General features: G+C 42.0%; 1 protein-coding gene across 7 annotated transcripts in view; it reads left to right on the forward strand.

The window, feature by feature from the left end:
* Positions 1 to 21,604, forward strand: part of ARHGAP26 (Rho GTPase activating protein 26) — a 643,473-nt gene that overhangs the window by 427,339 nt on the left and 194,530 nt on the right. For all 7 annotated transcript variants that reach the window (XM_064366439.1, XM_064366438.1, XM_064366434.1 and 4 more), the window contains one exon: positions 2,596 to 2,632. In XM_064366439.1, the coding sequence (XP_064222509.1) occupies positions 2,596 to 2,632 (37 nt within the window). The remainder of the gene's footprint in view (positions 1 to 2,595; positions 2,633 to 21,604) is intronic.

Genomic DNA, 21,604 nt, shown 5'->3' on the forward strand with positions numbered 1-21,604 from the left:
GGACATGTACTTTCTGTTGGCACTGGCTCTCCTGTCTTCCCAAGGAGGCTCCCCTCATCATTCAGGCCTCATGCAAAGGTCACCTCTTCTGAGAAGCATTTCCTCACTTGAAGTCCACACTACCCCCCACTTTTTTAACTTTCTCTAATGTACTTATCAATATTTGAAGTAATCATATTTATGCATCTGCTTATTTCTGTTTTCTTCACTAATTGGAAAGTTTTATGAGAGCAGAGATTATGGATGTCTAGTTCGTCTGTATCCCCAGCACCTGGAACGTTGCCCGACCATTATAGGCACAAAATATGTATTTGTTAAATGCATGAATAAGTAAATGAATTGCAAGCAACATGGGAAGTTACTATTTCGGAGGTCTTCAAACTTTTCAAAGCCACTATCTCCTTGTTCAGTAGCCACATGGGAAAAACACATAAAAGCCAAGGGAGGGGACATTTGGTCACCTGGGGTCTTAGCTTCTCTCCAGCCCCCTTGGCAGTCCTTGTTTGTGTAGGTGCTGTGGGGCTCAATTTGGAAACCATGATCTAGTTCAAGTTCATCTATATAGATGATAGAGATGCTGCTGAGGGAGAATGGGCCACTGTGGCTCCTCTTTTATGTAGAAATTACACAGCCTCTATGTCAGCCTTCGTCTAGACTTGGTGGTGACTTTTGCCTTCCCCTCAAATTCCATGAATGTTCAGCATTTCTTTTCTCAGTAGTAGAGTCCAAAGCACCTGCACTGTGTTGTGCTGTTTTAGTATATTTCTTTTGCACAGTCTCATTTGATGTTCACAGCCACTCTGGCAGAGTCAGTCAGAAAAACCTATCATTGCCCACATTTTGTAGATGAAGAAATTAAAGTTCAGCAAGATGAAGTTATCAGTGGGGAAGCCCAGACCAAGATCAAAATCTTTTGACTCCTCATCTCTAGAACTTTTAGGTGTATGCATTGATGCCTTTCATTCATTAGACAATCCTCTTTAAGTATAGAAAACTGTTCCCTTTATTCTCATTTTTCTGACATTTAATAAGTGGCCTTGTAGCTTTAGTTTTCTTTAGAAAATTAATAATAAAATAGAGTGATTTGTTGTATTTAGAACTTGATAATTCAAAGATCTTCTTGAGCGACTCCTTCCTTCCTTCAGTTTATAGATGAGGAAATAGATGCCCAGAGAGGCTAAGAGACCCAATGACACAACACAGCTAAAGGGCTAAGTGGGACCTCTTGACCCAGCCATTCTCGGTCATATTTCTTAAGTGAAAAATACCTTTCTGGATTTAATAGTTCTTTTCAGAGATGGTTGCCTCGATTCCTTTAGGAGTTAAATAAGTGGTTCTCAACTGAGAGTAGCCATTAGAATCACTAGAGGGATATATGTATGTACACACACATACAAATTATGATTAGGTTCACCCTATGCCTTTCTATACCTACAGAACCTTAATAACAAAAGACGGGTTTGGGTTCTATGATTTTTTCTTTTCTAAAGTGGAGGTTTCATCTTACTGAATCATGACAGCATATCAGGGATGGGCAAACTGTGATCTACAGACCGAATCTGGCCCACCACCTTCTTTTTTAGAGCTCGTGAGCCAAGCATCGCATTTACAAACATCTGCAATCAGCTTTATAAGGAATACTAACTTTGAGCACCAGTTAAGCTCAACCTCTCTCTTAAAAAATCCATTCTTCTGATTAGTAGGCTTGTATTTCAAAAATTCTACTCAAGTATTATTATTAGGTTTTAAATTTTGTCAAAAATTTTTTGAAAATTTACTTTCTGTCTTGTTATTGAAATGCCTACATAATATCATTGATTTTGCCTCTTGGCCCACAAAGTCTAAAATGTTGACATCTGACCCTTTACAGGAAAAACTTGCTGACCCTTGCAATATGCCATTGTCTCTTTTATATTGGGGCATTTTCTTTTTTTTTATTGGGGTACTTTCCCTTTTTATGATTTACATAGATTGTTTAAGGGGGTTCAGTAGTTAAATATATATTTTCCTGATGACATTCAAATTTCTAGAAGTATGTAGAGTAAAAAGTAACAGTTCCCACTCCCTAGTATTAACAGTCAACAGTTTTTGATGTAAAGGTCCTGACTTTGCCACTAACTAGCTGTGAGACATTAGTTAACCTCTCTAGGCCTCACATTCTCCATCTGTGAAGCAGTGATAATAACAGCTCCTGTTCAACAGAATTGTCATGTTGGTTATTTCAGATTAGTAACATGAGATGTTTAGCACATTGCCTGGTGCGCAGTTCATGCTTAATGATTTGTAACTAATTTTAAATTTTTTTCTCCTATTTATATACATGTATACATTTACTTGCTTTCTTAAAAAGAGGGAATATGATTTTTTTTACACAATAAAGTTGCACAGATGATTCTGATGCACACACACTTATGAACAGCTAAAGTGAATACTGAGAAGTAGATAATTATTGATTGGGTTCATATTTGGGAGCCAGAAATTACCTTCCACTTTATGGTGCAAACTAGGGAAAATGAAGAATATAATGGTTTTCTGCAGTGAACCTATAAGGTGGTATGAAATACACACAAGTGAATTTTTATTTTTATTTTTCAGGTCTACAACTCGAACAAAGACAGCCAGAGTGAAGGGAGTAAGTACGATGCTTGGGTAACCTTCTGCTGCCAGGGTTGGGAGTGGGGTTTGAGAAGTTGCTACTGCAGGTGTGAACCACCAGGCGGTGCTGTGGGCATGTTGGGTTGGCCCCAATTCCCAAGTGCAGTGGGACATGCCTCCACCCCGACTTGCCATCAGTGACTCCTGTAAGTGAGCCTGGCTGGCAAGGCTGTAGTGACACCTTGCATTTAAATAACACATCACACTTTACAAAGCATTCTCGTGTACATTATCTCCTTTAATTGTAGGTCTTCTTAAGACTATAGCTCATCACCACTTAAAAGTTACTTAATACAGTAATAATACTCAACTCCCCAAGAGCCTTATCCTGTGGGAAAGCCAGAGCTGCTCTTGCCTCCTGCACTGTCTCTTGCTCCAAGGACTGGAGAGGCAGTAACTATGTTAGGTGATTTCTTAGTAACTCTGTTTTCTTTGTTGTTTTCTTTGTGAACTCTTGAGGGAGGAAAGAATGGAGATGAATTCTATGGTAATATTCCTCTGTGATGGAAGTGTCCCTGGGCAGCCTCTGTAGGCTATAGTCCATTTGCCCTGCTGCTGCCTCTAAGCACTCTGGTTAATCATGATTTCCAAGGGTACCTGTAACCTTGTAAAGGCGATGGGATTAAAATGAACCTGCTACTGGTAGAGTGTTTGGGCTGATTATCTCCTTGGTGCATAGGAGAAAAAACAAAATCCTTCCAGGTTGCTGCAGGAGTACAAAGGAAATCTTGTGCCTTGCCTCAGATTTGCTTTGTAAAATCCACTTGAGAAAAAATGTAAAGGTAGCCCTACTGTGAATTCCAGTTGTGTTAGGAAAATCAGGAGAACAGTGCCTCTCCATGTGGACAAAAGGATGATTTTTTTTTTTGTGAAAGCCATTAGAGGACAGAGATTTTTCCCCCTTTCTTTCTCTTCAAAATACAATTTTTGCCCAGGAGTTTTATGTAAAATATTAAGTAATTTGGAATGCCTCCTGTTGGTAGATTGAGAGGTCTTTATGAGAGGAAAAAATGTTCCCTCCTCATCCCCCAAAAAATTGAACAAGGGAAAAATTTTAAGTAAATATTCAAGAAAACCAGGAAGTAATTCCACCCTACCCTACCCCCATTAGGTAGGATTTTTTTTTAGAGTACTTGAAGTCAACTCTGGCTAACTGAGGCAAAAACAGCAAAAACAACAGTTAGAATACTGTGGGAATATGTAGGGCTGTATGGTAACTCATAGTAAGGCCGGAGGAGCTGAAAAGCCTGGCTTGAGAATAGAAGAGTTCTGGAGACCCAGGAACCCGGTAAGAAAGGATCTTCTGGATAACACTTGCAAAATGATAAAGTTCTGAACCGTTTGTAGTCCTTGCCTCACCTTTCTGAAGATTGAGATTCCCAGGCATCAAGTTGGTCTAACTTGGGTCCGCCCAGGGGAAAACTGTACACTTTGATTGAGAGTTTCAAGACCGCTCCAAAAAAAATGGTGGCAGAGTAGTTTCCCAGAGGGAAATCAGGGAAGCCATCAGGACCAGAGGGGATGGATGGCAAGCAGGCTACACTGACAGATACTCACACCTGGCCCCACCCGGGACACAGTGCCTCCATAATAAAGGACCCAAGTGGTGGGGGAGGACAGGCATGTGAATGGAGACCTCCCCCACACTGGTCAGAAGTTCACTTAAAACTTGTGACCTTATGAACCTACATCTTTGTACTTGAGATAAATCCTGATAGAGTTGAAAGACAACTGGTTCTGACATTTCTGTAAGGCATTTTGAGGATATGCTTTGAAAGCCTTGAAAAAGTCACCACCCTTTAACCTCCCAACGGCTTGTCCTAAAGAAATCATTGGCGTGCAAAGATGGTTTTTACAACAGACAAGTTTGTTGGGGCATTGGTGATAATAGCAAAGAATGGGTAACAATCTAAATACTAAATAGGGAGTTGGATACATAAATTATGGAGTAATACACAGCCTTTAGAAAGAACCAGAGAGGGCTGGATATATTTGCAGAAATTGTGTCGATAGTATGTTGATAATTTAAATTAAAAAAAAAATTAGGCTCTAGAACAACATACATAAGAACATGCATTATTCGACCTCCCTCAAGAAAAGAATAATACAAACAGTTTTATTTTGGAAAACACAAGCAGTTGTGACATTTTGCTTTTTGCATCCCATTATTCACAGAGCAAAGAGAGTTGCTTGCCTTGGGTGTCTAATGATTCTTCAGTCATTACCCTTTACTCTAGCACACAGGAGATAAAAAGATGGGTTAAAAATATTGGCCACTTTTTCAGGAGTCATTTAAATAGGAATTGTTTTTTTAGGGTATTCAGTGATTTCCAAGCTGGCAAACCAGTGTTTAGTGTTAGTGTTTCTTCACCCTCTTTTGAATTCTTTCCCACATGGTACATGATCTTAGCTTCCCCTCCCTGCTGGGGTGGTGGTTGTACTGTATCTCTTGATTGCAGTAGTTTGCAATTTAATCCAAACCCATAGGGCTCATCTGCCACAGGTGGCGCTAATGCTCTGGGTCTTGATTGTTCTGCAACACTCCTTCTATTTATGACACAATCTTGAAGCCAATCTGATATGAATTTGAGTGAGGACTGCTCTTCTTAACCAGATTCCAAATGTCTAGCATCCAAATTCCAAATGTCCAGCATTTTCCTTTCTAGGAAATGTTTTGATGGGAATTTCAATGCAAACATTTTATCACAGAGCCAGAATGTTTTGAAGGAACAGATAGCAAAAGGGAACTTCTGAATTTGTTGCTTTCATCTTGAAGTTTCTCTCAGGGCATATGGTGCCTGCGGCGTATAAGACAGGGCCATAAGTAATGTCTGTCAGCTGCTGGTATTTTCCAAATGACCCAGTTGCCAGGGAGAGGATGGCAGCTGATAAATACATGTACATTTCTTTTCAGAGCCTTTTCCTCTCCTCTTGGCTATGCTCTGTTTGGATCTCAGGTTTAGGTAGTTGAATCATCACCCTCCCTTGTTCATGGCACATTATCAGCACAAGTTTCTTGGTTCATTCATTCATTTTGTTTCATTTTATTCATCTATTCCCTAGTTCTTTTTTCTAAAATGTGTATCTTTTATCTTCTGTGTTCTTAAGTTAATAAATTGTTCTGAGTCTTGTTTTATTTCTTACTTTGTGCTCTCATCATTGTGTTAGGAACCATTCATATTCCATTGTGTCCTTTTACACTGTGGCTTCCGATTGCTGCATAATTTGTGGTATACAGCACTTTGTATCTGTTTTTGTAGAGATGTACTCCATCTCCTTATATCTCCAACTCCTCATCACCACTAACACCACCACAGTGGACATCTTTGTACATATCTTCCTTGTAACAATTCCTCTGGGACACACCTACCCAAAGCATTGCTGGCCAAAGGCTATGCATAGTTTAAGTGCTCTCTCATATTGTTCTCCAGAGTGGTCAATCCACAGTCCCACCAACCCTACGTGCAAATTTCTCCACTCCTGCCAACTTTCACGAGTATTCAGCTTTCTAATTTTTTGCCAGTCTGATAGGTGTAAAATAATAGGTCATTGCTGTTTTAATTTGCACTTCTCTGGTAATTAATGAATTTGAACATCTATTCATATATATGCCTGTTAGTTTACTGGGTTTCCTCTTCTGCTAATTACCTATTCATGTCCTTTGCCCATTTTTCTATTTCAGTTACCATTTTTTCTTTTTGATATGTAAAAAGTTCCTTCTGATTCTAGTTACTAATCCCTTGTTAGATTTAGACAATTTAAATATATGTTCTCATCTTGTCATCTGTCTATTAGTATGTGGTATCCTTCTTTGACTACAAAGCCTTTAAAGGCTTTTTTTTAATATTCAAATCATCTCTTTTTTGCCTTCTGGTTTATGATTTTCAAGTTGTATTTTGGAGAAGGCCTTTCTAACCCATGTCACAAAGATGTGAACCTACATTTTCTTTTATTGGCTTTATGAGTGTGTCTTTCACATTTAAGTTTCTAATCCAGCTTATTTCTACCACTGTATGAGATGTTTCATGAGGATCCATTCTTATTTTTATCATGGGTAGAGTTAGTTTTTCTACAACAGCCGTCTATTCTTTTCTTGATTGATTTGTGGTGCCGGTGTTCTTGCATAGTAGGTTTGCATATTTCAGTTTTATCTCTGAGTCCTTTATTCAATTTTTTTGTTTAGCTGTTTTTGTCCCAATACCTCTCCCTCTGTTTTTAAAGCAATAACATTGAGGCAACTCTTAATATCTAGTTAGTTAAGTCTCCTCTATTTATTTTCCCTTTTAAGGTTTGACTTCGGTATTTATGAGTCTTTATCCTTCTGTATAAATTCTGGAATAAGTTTAAGAAAGTTTCCGGTCCGGTGCGATGGGTCACACCTGTAATCCCAGCACTTTGGGAGGCCAAGGCGGGTGGATCACGAGATCAGGAGTTGGAGACCAACCTGGCCAACATGGTGAAACCTCATCTCTACTAAAAATATAAAAATTAGCCAGGCATGGTGGCAGGCGCCTGTAATCCCAGCTGCTCTGGAGGCTGAGGCAGAAGAATCGCTTGAACCCAGGAGGCGGAGGTTGCAGTGAGCTGAGATCACACCACTGAACTCTAGCCTGGGTGACAGAGCAAGACTGTGTCTCAAAAAAAAAAAAAAAAAAAAAAAAGAAGTTTCCCTCAGAATAAAATTTTTCTTGGGGATTGCATTGAATCATTAGATTATTTGGAGAAAGTTGAAACCTTTGTAATATTAAGTCATGTCTTCTGAGGGCTTTGAATATCTTTCCATTTATTCAGACCACCAGTGTCTTTTATTAGAATTTTATTTTTCTGCCTAGGGATCTGGTGTGCTCCTGGTCAAATTAATCCCTAAATACTAAATTTAAAAACCAGTCTCTTATTTTTGCCAGCCCTGCTACCAATGGGGACCCTTTCTGGGTTTGCTTCTAGAATGTCAGGAATCTACATCAGTGATACCAGATTCTCTAATTGGTCAAATTCATACCTAGTAGAGAAGGGAAGGAGGGAAAGGGAGTATAGGTAATAGAGAAGAAAGTATGATTCTGTTTCTTTTTAAGCTTTTTTTTTTTTTTTTTAAGGAAGTGATTACTGCCAGTGTCAGTCACCTAGTTGTCTGGCAGTCATTGATTTGCCCCTTTCATTATTACAAAGAACAAGACTGCCCTGGGCAAGAACCGTTTCTCCCATCTCACTCTCTGCAGCCCTGTTTGCCATATCTCCTGAGTCTGCATGTCTTTTTGCTTTCCCCTACCTTTGGCTGCAAGGTAGGGACAGTCTTTAGGGAGATATAAGATTTACTCCCCGAAGACTATGAGAATTGTTTCATTTTTCTTTGTAATGAGTCCAGGTTGGAAGCAGGATGAGAGGCCTGTTCTCAGCCCAGGCTGCTATTATCCTGCTGTCCCACCTGAGGGAAGGTTAGAAAGCCGAGAACTTGTCAGAGAGAACACACCAGTCCAGTGCAAGACAGTAAGAGAAGGGCAGGCTCTCATAGTGTGAATTGGTTTTTTCCAAGTTTGACGTTTTAAATAACAAATGTCACTGCCTACTTAACTCTATAAAGATTAGCTTGTTTACAGGAATGCTGCCCTCCCACTGCTTCTCCAGCTGCTTGAAGGCAGAAGTCTGAAGATTGAGGCAGAGACAGTTTAGTCTCCTAATCTTGACTTTATAGTGCCACTTTCCTCCATGTGGGTATTAACTCCGATTCCATAGGTTATTCGGGTTATTTTGAAAGGAATATACTGAAGTTGCTGCCGGCATGCCTTCTCATGCGCGTCAGGACTTGGCTCAACACTGACCATCTGGCTTTTCAAAATGGCATTGTGTAGTTCATTCTACTTCTCACTCTTGTTCAACATTTTCCTGTTACTCCCACCTGGATCTTGTGCTGGGTGAAACTGCAGGAGTCCAGGCTTCCTGTAGCTCTTCATTCAGTGAATGCCTCTAGGAGTTCTTGGACTCCTCGTCTCACACGATCCTCCCATCTTGACCTCTCAAAGTGCTGGGATTATAGGCATCAGCCACCATGCCCAGCCTTCTGGGAGTTCTTAAGGGCAGGTGGCACTGAGATATGTGAGTACCGAGAGGTAAGGACACTCATAACTAGAACACATGTCTGTCTCTACCTTTAAAGCTCATGTATTCTGCTATGGAGGTTCAGACCACTGGGGAACAATAGACAGCCCAGTTACATCATTTTTCTGATGTCATGAAAATGTTTAGAAGTATCATCTGTTATGGTTGTTTAATATTCTGTAGCAGGACTATATGTTAATTTGTTGAACCATTTACTATTGTTAGACTAATGTTCTTTCCAGGTTTTTGGCATTATGGATAACCCTGGCCTGTGTTATTCATAATAGCTTCAAAAATTATTAATTTCATCATTAATATGGCCTTGTATATCAGGCATGAGCCACCGCGCCCAGCCTAATCTAGTGCTTTTATAAGAAACCTTTGTATTTGCATAATGCTGAACATATCTCTGTATATATCTCAGATCATTCTCTTTGGGTAGATTCTGCCATGTGGATTAGAGGGTTTGCATAGAGTACACTGTGGCTGGTGTAGAATAGCATCCTGGGTGTAGAACCTTGGACAGGTGCTGGGCCTCTCTGCGCTTCCATATCCTCTTCGGTAAAATGGGGATAGTAATACCCCTACTTCATAAATTCATTGTGAGGATGAAAGTTCAGCACATTAATATCTGGCACATTAGTTAGTATGTGCCTAATTACTCTTGGTTAACACTCTTATTATCTGGCCAGGCCAGTTGCTCCTTCAACAAAAGGAAAAGCCCACTGGAAAGGAAAAGACTGCTGGATTGGTAGCACTACTTTCAAATGGAGGAAGACAACCTGCTACTGTTTCTCAGTCTTGGTGCTTTATGAGTGTTTGTTTTATCCTCATTACTGTATTTCTCAAAGTGGGGGTATGCACACCGCTGGTGGTACACTGGGTCATTTGAGATAGTATATTTTAAATTACCATTTAGATTTCTATATTTATTTTAATGTGTATTGTAGGGAACGTAAGTACTCTTAAATCCCCTGATTTTATTTTGTTTTTTATTTTTATTTCTTTATTTTTTTGAGACAGCATCTCACTCTGTTGCCCAGGCTGGAGTGCAGCGGCGTGATCTCGGCTTACTGCAACCTCCGCCTCCTGGGTTCAAGCAATTCTCCTGCCTCATACTCACTAGTAGCTGGGATTACAGGTGCCCACCACTGCGCCTGGCTAATTTTTTTTATTTTTAGTAGAGTTGGGGTTTCACCGTGTTGGCCAGGCTGGTCTCAAGCTCCAGACCTCAGGTGGTCTGCCCGCCTTGGCCTCCCAAAGTGTTGGGATTACAGGCATAAACCACTTCGCCCACCAATCCCCTGATTTTATAAATGTTATTGCTTAGCTCAGGGGTCCACTTTTTCAGTAAAGGGCCAGATAGTAAATATTTTTATTTTTATAGGACTATTCAACTCTACTATGGTAGTGTGAAAGCAGTCATAGACAATATGGAAATGAGCAGGTGTGGGTGTTTTCCAGTAAAACTTTGTTTATAAAACAGGCAATGGTGAATTTGGCCCAGGGACTGTAGTTTATTAACACTTGGCTTAACACAAGGTTAAGTTTTTATGGTTAGTCTAAATAGGATGGCATGAGGTTTTGACAGGGAGCATGAAAGCGTCACATGATGGGTTGCCATTTGCACAAATGCTGTTCACAACAACTGAGTTTGTAAAGGAGCTCACAGGCTTAAAGAGGTCAAGGGAGCACAGCTGAGAAATGGTGAAGCTCATACTCAAACCCAAGCCTGCCTGATCACCAGTGTCATTTTTTCCCTGTGACACTTCACATGCTTGAAATCTTTGATCTGTTCCGCCATCCTGTCGTATGTGGTCCACCCAGGGTGGGTGGAAGGAATTTCATCATCAGTCTCCAACATCTAACCCCTCTAGTTCTTTGTGGCTGCGGGGCCATCCCATATTCCTTCTTAGTGCACCACCTCATTAGAGTGCTCGGTTCCTCAAACACCTGTGCACAGTGCTGGGTACACAAGGGTCACACATTTCACTGACTGGCTTCCCCAGCGTCAGACCCTTAGCATGGCCCACCACTCTCCCACAGGGATTTGGCAACACAGCATAATGCTTTATATGTTGTTTCTGTACATCCACTCCTCCTCCTTTAGGCCATCATTCAGAGCAAACTCCCTGATGGTGTTTTATTCCGGTTTGCCTTGTTTTATGAGGACAAGATTGAGGACCAGGAGAGGAGATGGGGAGGGACGTCATTACCATTGCTCTGCTTCCCATTGTCGTGCCTCTGATTGTACATTTCCTTCATCTCTGTGCCTTAGCTTCCCTTGATCTGTAAAACAGAAAAGGAGATTCATGCTTGAAAACTGTAGGGAAAGCCTTGATGGGATCGCCTGGGCCACTGTTTTTAAAAGGTTCTAAAGACTTCAGCCATTACCAAAAATCCACAGCCTCATGAAAGCAACCAGAGGGCAGAAAAGAGAATTTTTTTTTCTTGTGCTTCTAGTCACCTTTGGCCTTTTGCTGTTAGAACACCCACAGTTGAGAAGCAGGAGGAGGCAGCCACCGGTAACCAGGATCCTTTTGGGATCAGAGCCATCCAGAGGCTGCCAGGTCTCTACTGGTCGGTGGCTTATAAATAGAACATTTCCCCTTTTAAACCTGAGAAGGGTGGAAGGCATTAATGGGCACAGTGGCCTGGCCTCCTGTGCACTGGCCCACGAGGCAGTCAGCTGAGTGCAGCATCCCCTCCAGCTTTCTATCCAGGCCTGCCAGGTTTGAGCTGATAGTGGACAGACACCCTCCTCCCTTGCCTGTATTCCTTCCAACCCTCACTCCCCACATCCTTTTTCTTTCCCCTTTCTCCTCCCTCCTGTGCATGCAGTTTCCGTGGCCACCACTTTCATCTGAGCCATAGTCAGGCGAGGTGGTATAATTCTAGCTCTCCCTAGATGCTGACTTTCTACACCTCAGTTTTCATTATGAGTTGCCTGTGCAACACAGCTGCTGTGGTGCATTGAGCTTGAATTACATTTAGTTGAGCTGTAACACCCCAGCTCTAGAATAGCCCTGGCTCGGAGGGCAGGGGCCTGGAGAGAGTAAGAAGGGGCAGGAACAACTTGTTTTTGCAGAGATTTTATTATTTGGGTTCCCAGCTATTTTGTTTGATGAGACCCTGGCCCCCAAAGCTATGACTTCTGGTAATACTCCTTGAACAATCAGAAACCTCTCTGCTTGTCCTAAAAGACATTGAACAAATCCACCCTCTCTCTCAGCTAACTTCAGACTGGCAGATGCAGCCTTTGCCATGGCCTAATATTCCCCTTTCCCTCAGTGACGTGGGCTCTGTACTGGCAGCAGGCTGCAGCCTGAGCAGGTGTGAGCCACCCGTTGGCATCCCAGTTTGGGCTTCAGCCAAGTGACAGTGAGCAGGTCCCTGGCTACATCTTTAACCCCTAAAGCCCAGTGCAAGGGGTTGTAGAGACAGAGACTGAAAGATTTCCCCCGCAGTCACCGAGTACAGGCTTCTGGTTAATGTGGTTAATGTTTATTGAGTACATACTGTGTACTGGGCAACATGCTCGCTGCTTGACATACATTATGTCATTTGACCCTCCTAAGAACCCTATGAGCTAGATACAGTTATTGACCCCATTTACAGATGTGAAAAGTGAGACTTCATTCTGAGGGCAAACTTGTGGTCACTCCCTGCACTGATCAGAGTTGTCAGAGCCTGCAGCTCACATTCGGCGTGTAAGGTTTAGCAGAGGGTAGAATAGTGATTCAAAGTGTTAACTCTGGAGTATTGCACACATGGTTTGAAATCCCAGCCCCATGAATTACTGAGTGTGTGATTTTGAGAAATTAATTTCTCCAGGCCTTAGTTTCTTTATCTGAAGGTGGGAATAGTTTTCGTAATTAAGTCTTTGGGGTTTTTTTTGGAAGAATAAATGAGATTAGGATGGATATCCTTTGCTCAGGTGCTTGGTATTTTCGGCAATTATTACATGTTGCCCTCTGCTCTTCTTATTACCAATAATGTCATCATTATCCAAAACCAGAGCCCATTTATATAAAAGCATGGCACTGTACAATCTCTTTAAAGTTCCCAGTCATTGCCTTATTTGATTTTGATAACACCTGCATCTTAAAAGTAAAAGGAATGTGTTAGAGAGATGAAATATACCCAGCTTACACAGCCAGTTTGTGGAGACACCAGGGCTCCAATCTCAGGGCTTTGATTCTGAATGCCCTCTCTTTCCCTGCCCTTCACTGCCTCATAGTTTGTTGTGACCAACAAATTGTTCTTAGAGCATTTCGAGGTAAGAGGATGGATAGGTAGAGGCAGGAAAGCAACCTGGATGGGCAGAGGCAGTTGGTTCTTTGAAACACTTCCCCTTTAGAAAGCTGGTGATGATCTGTTTCAGTTGAGAAATCAGTGTAAAACCACCTCAAGGCAGAAGGGAATTGAAGCCACTGTGTAATTCATTCTCAGGATGTCCAGATCCCCATACAGGAAACAAATGGTCCTGATTAAGCTGGTCGGTGTTACTGCAGTGTGCATTAAGCCTTGCTCTGGCACTACTATCCTGATTTGGAATTTTAAGGTGGACTAGGAGATTGGAGAAGTAGAAACCCACAATGAAGTACTCCTTCCATCCCAGGCAGATGTATAGGTAGTCCTTAGCCTGTGCTGTGCAAGAACCCATGTGCTGTCACCTTGGATGCCTGTCTCTTCCCAAGAATTGGAACACTCTTTTTTTTTTTTTTTTTTTTTTTTGGAGATAGTCTTGCTCTGTCACCAGGCTGGAGTGCAGTGGTGCGATCTTGGCTCACTGCAGCTTCTGTGTCCTGGGTTCCAGCGATTCTCCTGCCTCAGCCTCCAAGTAGCTGAGATTACAGGCACGTGCCACCACGGCCAGCTAATTTTTGTATTTTTAGTAGAGAGGGGGTTTCACCATGTTGGTCAGGATGGTCTTGATCTTCTGACCTCATGATCTACCCGCCTCAGCATCCCAAAGTGCTGGGATTACAGGCATGAGCCACCATACCCAGCCAGAATTAGAACACTCTTTAGAGCCTCCCTTGACTAAGGCTGAGAGCTGGTAGGTTTATTCCTATCCAGGCAAAGGCTTTTGTTTCTGTTCCTGCTATGTATTTTACTTTACTCTTTGTCTCTTTCAGCTTATTTTTCTGTGTGTTTGTTTTCAAAAAACAACGAAAAATAAATAGATGCCTTTGTATCTAATAGGTTAGGGAAGAAAATTTGACTAGCAGTATTCTTGCTTTGAGGTCAGGATATGAATGAGATCTCTATCAATCCTGTTTGTCTCATGCTTCTCGCTACAGAGGCGCTGAACTCTAGAAGGTCCCAATATGTTCAGCCACTTGCTCACTATTTGAGGCTCCTGGAATGTGGGGACTTTTGAGCTGTCGGCTCCTGGTGTTTCAGCTGGTGAAAACATGGATTGTATTTATTCTTTCATTCAGGAAATATTTATTGAGATATAGTCATGAACAGGGCAGATTGTCTCTGCTCTCATGGAGCATATATATGAAAAGAAATTGATGACAAAGAGTAAGCAAGTAGACAAAGGTATAATTTCAGGTAGAGATGAGGACTCTGAAAACATAAGAGCCTGGGGATAGAGAATAAGGGAGAGGGCAGCGATTTTAGATACCTGGAACGGGGAAGGCCTCTCTAAAAAGGTGACATTTGAGAAGAAACCTGAACAAAGGGAGGGAAGCGTGTCAAGAGTGGGCAGGTGAGTGTTGTTGACAGAGGGACCAACACGTGCAGAGGCCCTGAGGTGATGTGAGCTACTTGCATTCTAAATATCAGGAAGGACAGTTGTACCCGGTTGGGAGGAGGTCTGGGGGAGAGTGGTCAGGTAGGCTAGGGCTAGCCCACGTGGGGTCAGGAGATAAAATTGCATTCTTAGTATGAGAAGTCACTGGAGAGTTGTGATCAGGTAAATGACATGAGCTGATATATGGGGTTTTTTTTTTGTTTTTTTTTTTTTTTGAGATAAAGTCTCTCTCTGTTGCCTAGGCTGGAGTGCAGTGGTCCGATCTTGGTTCAGTGCAACCTCTGCCTCCTGGGTTCAAGCAATTCTTCTGCCTCAGCCTCCTGAGTAGCTGGGATTACAGAAGCATGCAATCATGCCTGGCTAATTTTTTTGTATTTTTAGTAGAGACATGGTTTTATGATGTTTTTCAGGCTGGTCTCAAGCTTCTGACCTGGTGATCTGCCCGCCTCAGCCTCCCAAAGTGTTGGGATTACAGGCATGAGCCACCGCACATGGCCTGATGTATGTTTTTAAAAGATGACTCTTGCTGCTGGTGGGAAGTAAACCATAGTGGGGGAAAAAGTAGAAGCAGTTGGGAGATTGCCTGCAGCAGTCCAGGCAAAGGCTGATGGTGGCTTGGATTAATGTGTTAGTAATGGATATAATGAAGAGTAGTTAAATTCTGGATATGTTTGTAAGTTATTAGTGACAGGATCGGCTAATGGATTGGATGTGGTGTATGAATTGAATGTAGGGTGTGAGAGAAAGCAAAGATCAAGGATGACCTTACTGAAACAGAAAATCTTGCAGGTAAATATGGTCTTCTCCCATCTCATTCTTTCAGCCAGGTTGAACATAGTGCCTGTTCTGGGACACATTAGGACTTGAGCTCCCTGATGTATTATTTCTGTTACCTTCATGGTTTCTTTTTTTTTTTTTTTTTGAGCTGGAGTCTCATTCTGTCACCCCAGCTAGAGTGCAGTGGTACAATCTTGGCTCACTGCAACCTTCACCTTCCTAGTTCAAGCGATTCTCCTGCCTCAGCCTTCCAAGTAGCTGGGGTTATAGCACCTGCCACCACGCCCAGCTAATTTTTGTGTTTTTCAGTAGAGACAGAGTTTCACTATGTTGGGCAGACTGGTCTCGAACTCCTAACCTCAAGTGATCTATCCACCTTGGCCTCCCAATATACTGGGATTCTGGGTCTGAGCCACTGCACCTGGCCTACTTTTTTAATATATACATACACTACTTTTATTATTAATTTAGTTACTGGTTTTAAACCAATTCATGCCTTTTTTTTTTTACCTCAGTTTATTTAAAAAAGAAATATATTATGCTATGTGTGATAAATCAGTAATTTCTAATGTTCATTAAAATAAATGTATAACTGAGAAATGTTTGTGGACCTCTTGGAATCATCCCAAATACCAAAGTGGCACAGTCCAGCATTCCATATTAAGATGCATAGCACTGGCAAATAGTTGTTGTCCAGCGGGGAATGTGGTATAGGTACTGGCATTTGACTAAATCAGCAGTCATTTTTGTTAGTCTTTGGTGGTAATAGTTTTAATTGCTTGGTATATACTACCAAGTGGGGTTCTTGCATGTACTGACGCATAATTGCTGGGAGTGGGCCCAGGATCTGCATTTCAACAAGTGCACTCTTGTTCACTAGAGTTGAGAGCTACTACTGGAATAGAAATGGCAGGATCCACAAAACCTGATCTCCAACCCCCAGTTCCTTTCTGACTGTCTTCAGCAGAAAGCAAAGAGTAGAAGAGGATGAACTCTAGATTTAGACTAAGTTAAATAAAATCTTGGTTTCACCACTCACTAATGCTACAGTCTTACAGAATTTCCTTAACCTGACTGAGCATAGGTTTCCTATGTACAAAATAGGGATGCTGCTGCTGCTGATGATAAGAAAATGATGCACCTCAGCTTGTTGCTCAGAGCAAAGTAGTCCCTGCTCAGTGTTAGCCATTATCATCGCTGTTGTTACCACTTAACATGAGTCTGGCTTTCCTCATCATAAAAACTTAGCAGAGATATTGGGAAAATCAAATGAACTAGAGCTTATTAATTTATTTTACAAACTGTAATGTAGTATCCCTGATTACACTCATTAGTGTGAAAACACAGTAGTTATGAGAAGAAGAGTGGGAAGATTTACCCCATGGGATATCATAAAGATAACATGAACTTCAATATCAAAAGTATTTCATCAACTGGAAGGTTTCATTCAAATATTAGGATATAGTAACTTTCTAATGTTGGTAATACTAGGTAATATTGGTAATGATCATTTATTGAATATTAAGTAAATCCCAGTTGCTTTATATTTCATTTGACCCTCATACCATCCTGGTGGGTTATCCCCATTATACAGGTGAGGAAGGTGAGGCTCAGAGAGGCAAAGCTAAGGTCATATCCAGCCAGAGGTGGCAGAGGCAGGGTTCTAATCTAGGTATGTCTGACTTTACAGTTCATTCAGTTTCCATTGCATACCACTTCTGTCTGTGTGACTTCAGTTAATATTAAAGATAGTTCACATTCTCTGAGCATACCAGCCAAGGAGCAGAGAATAAATAGTCTGGTGTAGGGCACAGGAGGCAGTGGAGTAGGATGTGTATGGGGTCCCTGAAGTGCTGATCTGGGATTAAGAATTGGCTGTGGGTAACCCCCACAATAGAGAATGCACACCTGGATAATTAAGAACTAGTTGGCTGCCTTTCCTGGGCCACACTGAAGCTTCTGAGAGCTGCCACGATGAGGAGAGCTTTCCAGGGGCCATAGCCCAGGGAGCCCTGGCAACCCTGGGGCTTCACATGATTAGGGGAAAACACACAAGCCCCTCTGGTCTTCCCTCTGTGTGTGTGCAAATTGGAAATTATTATTCAGGTGAAGTTTATGTTCATTTCAATATAGGTGGTTTTCTCAATGGCTTTTAAGGGTGCTGAAACTGATTAAATTCAGAATGAGGGAGGCTGAACAGACTCCAAAGAGCAAATCACATTGGAAAATTGAGTAAATGTCTGTGGTGAGAACATGCCCCTGAAGTGGCCTGCTTACAGCAACTCAACAATTTCCTATATCCATCCGTCTATCTGTGTTAAATATCCTTTACTTCTCAGTTCTTTATTTTTATTTTATTGCGTTTTAGGTTTTGGGGTACATGTGAAGAACATGCAAGATTGTTGCATAGGTACATACATGGAAATGTGGTTTGCTGCCTTCCTCCCCATCGCCTATATCTGGCATTTCTTTTTTTAAGAGGCAGGTTCTCGCTCTGTTGCTCAGGCTGCAGTGCAGTGGCATGATCATAGCTCATTGTAACCTCAACCTCTTGGGCTCAAGCTATCGTCCTGCCTCAGCTTCTTGTGTAGCTAGGGCACAGGTGCACACCACCATGCCCAGCTAATTTTTTTTAACCTTTTTGTAGAGATAGGGTCTTACCGTGTTGCCCAGGGTGGTCTCAGACTCCTGGCCTCTGGGATCTTCTCGCTTCGTCCTACCAAAGTGCTGAGATTACAGGTGAGAGCCATGGTGCCCAACCTCAATCCTCTTGTTTGTATGCACAACCTCCAGCGCTTCCAGCAAATTCCATTTCTCCAACGAAAAAGGTTTGATTTGTGTTTTTTTTTAATCAAGGGAAAATTGAGCAAGTTTCCAGGGGAAAAAAATCAGACTAGGAAAAACCTGTTGAATACCAGCTTTAGGAACAGTAACCCTTTCTAGTACATGTTGAGGCTAATTCGGTAGATTAGCTCCTCTCCTTCGGATGAGGATTTGTCTGCACAGGGTTTGGTTAGAATTCCAGGGATGCCTGTGTAGGGTAGTTTGGGGCATGTCCTGGAGTGCTGTTTTTATAGACTATATATATGTGTAGTGTCCCTCAGTCAACTTATGGTATGGAAAGGTTCCTTCTACTCAAAATGGGCAATTTGGCCACTTCTTGCCAAATTTCTTGGTTTTCTGAGTACTGGAGGTTGGAGTTGAGCGACAGCAGGTCGATGATGTTCAGAAGAGGGGCCCTTGAGCCTGAGGAGTCAGGTCTCATGGGCAGCATGAAGCTTTAGGGGAGAATACTTGTATTTTCAGGGACTCCCTTGACCCTCAGGCCTCAGGCCCCTGTTGACCTTTGTTTAGATGACCAAGTTAGTATGATATGGAAAAGCCCTCCTCTCAGCTCCAGCTTCACACCATGTGCAGCTCAGTGATGATAATGCCTTGATGGACAAAACACAGAAGGTCTAAAAGCATCCAGGAAAACCTAAACTTGATTTTGTCCTGTGTTTCATGCCACTTTTGTTCTTCCTTTCTCTTGGACCCATTCTTGGGCTGCACTGCTAGGTGGCCTGCCTGTATTATTACAGGAAGGAAGGAAGTGGTTAGATTAGCCTATTCATTTCTTTATTTAACCTTTATATCATCACACAAAAAAGAGAAAGCAAAGGACCAGAAGGTTAAAGAACTCATCTACTCTCATAGGGTTTATATAAATTGAAAGGTCATTTTGACACACTGCCCCTCGGCAACTCTCTCTACCGTTCATTCATTCACTAATTTGCCTATTCATGTATCTAAAATGAAAAATGACACACGCATGCACATACTTCCAATTCCTATCCAGCACTATAGCTGATGGTGAAAGATAGAGCTGTTGTAGCCAGTGAAGTAAATATACCTGGACCCTCATGAATACATATTCTAGTTTCGTAGACATTTTTCACAGAATCACACATATCAATGTAAATTTGCAGTGGTGTATCATAGCCTGAGGGAAAGGTTGCTGGTGCTGTATTCGAGTGCACAATGGGGGCATTAACGTAGGTGGGAAGGTCTGGGTGAGTTTCTTGAGGAAGGGACCCTGGAGAGTAATGTGAGTTACTTGGGCCAAAGGGCTCCCATGCAAAATCCACAGTCTGTGCTAGGAAGAAAGCATGATGAGTTATTCTCCAAAGACAGCCAGTATGGCTAGCTGCTGAGAGCTAGGGCCATGGCCCCTGAAGAAGCTGGAGGGCCAAGCAGGGTGCGGCCACACAGAGCTTTGTGAGCATGGAAGGATCGGGATTATTCTTCCAAGGGGCAGTGAGGTGCTGCAGGGAGGTGATATGCTCTGATTTTGTCAAGACCATGGGGGCTGCAATGCAGAGGGCAGACAGGAGGGAGCAAGAAGTGTAAGAAGACCAGCCTGGAGGTTAATGCAGTCATCCTGGCAACAGATGATTGAGGTAGGGACCAGGATGGTGATGGGGACTGTGGAGAAACTTGGACAAAATTGAGTGGCATTAAAAGATCCAATTGAGGGACTTGGTGATGACTTGGATATGAGGAGTAAGAAGTAGGGGTGGCAAGGGTGATACTTGTGATTTTGTTATAATTTTCCCACCACCTACACACTCATTTTTTTAATACCTGGGAAGAGCCAGAGAAAAATATCTCAGGTGAGGTCCCAGATGTTTCAGAGCCTGGCAGTGACCTTATGGATGTATAACCATGGTGGTTATGCTAAAATCCATGTCTGTCTCCCTGGCCCACCATCTTTTTCTTTTTTTTTTTTTTTAATTTCATTTTTTCAGACAGAATCTTGCTCTGTCTGCCCAGAATGGAGTGCAGTGGTGCTATCTAGGCTCACTGCAGTCTCCACCTCCTGGGTTCAAGCGATTCAAGTCTCCTCCTTTTAGACAAGAAAATAATTTGATTATACCTTATACTGTGTGATTAGACCATGTAGCTGTTCTTTTAATCCCTTTGCAGTAAGACTAGTCTCTGGATGTAACCTGCCTCCCTCCTCACAATATAGCCCAAGGCGTACTCTTTCCACTTCTGTGGTTTTCCCTAAGATTCTTCAAGGTTACTGAGCCTAAACCCACCTCTCTTGTGTTCACATGTTCTCCAGAGAACTTTGAGAAAATGGGCTTTGCCACCCTAGTGTGTTTCTTTTTCTGAGAGGAGGCAAAGCAACAAGGCTTCAAAATTTGAAATGAAAGTAAAGAGGATGGTGTATTTCTAACCTGGGAGGCCAACCTGGGTATTTGGTGCAAGCTCTGCCAATGTTCATGATGAAACAACTGTTTGGGCTGCCCTGTGTGTACACTGGGCAGAGCTGAACCTGAGGCTGAGGGAGGGAAATAAGCCAGCCAGAGCCTCCACTGCAGGACAGTGGATGTTGGGCCTGGGAGCCACAAGTCCTGTCATAACTCATCACAAGTCAAATTAAGGGACTAATGCGAGCCTCATAGATATTTAATGAGAGATTATTTCTGGAGATTATAAGGATATAGAAATTGCACATAAATCCCTGACCTTTTCTGAGCCTTGGCTCAGTGAAAGAGCTGAATCACCTGCTTGAGGGGATTAAGGACAGCCGCCCCCATCTGGCGGGCCACTCAGACTTTTTCTGTCATTAGCAAACGTGGCTTGGTGGTGATAGTGCTCTAAACCTTTTAGTGGGGATTTGCTTTTCAGACTAGGAGATCTCAATTAACTTAGATTATATACCCTCTGGGCTAATGATCTGGTTATGTGTGCACTGCACTCCTTATCACATTAGTGGTACTTGGTCCATGATAAATAATAAAACAGTTAGTATTAGTAACCTAATCATGATGTCAGCAGGAAACTCAAGTTGATAAGAGTAGAAACCAAGCTCTGTGTGTGTGTGCCTGCATGTGCATGTGTGTGTGTGAAAGAAAAGAGACAGAGAGATGGGGTGCCCAGGCAGTGAGCAATGTGATAATTTATACTAGTTCCAGTTCAGAGGTTTAGAACAGTGGTTGCTAACCTGTATTTCATGAGTTCCTTGTTGGGGAAACTGTTGTTTGAAAGAGATTACATTTCTTAACACAGTGCTGTCTGTTTATAGAACTGTAAATAATTATCATCAGTATGCAATTTTAATACATAAGAGGCTAACAAAATTATCTTTAGCTCATATTTAACTTTGCACATGTAAATATTATATCCATTTGAACTTAGACAACTCAGATAAACTGAGAAATACTGCATTACATGTGTCATGTGTAAAACTTTTATGTGTAACATCTGTGTAAGACTTATTCCAAGAAAAGGAGTTTGCTGGTTTAAAGCAAATTGGAGAATCTG

This window comes from Aotus nancymaae, unplaced genomic scaffold (genome assembly GCF_030222135.1).
Source record: "Aotus nancymaae isolate 86718 unplaced genomic scaffold, 86718_ANA_hifiasm-v0.15.2.pri h1tg000064l_1, whole genome shotgun sequence".
NCBI classification, from domain to species: Eukaryota; Metazoa; Chordata; class Mammalia; order Primates; family Aotidae; genus Aotus; species Aotus nancymaae.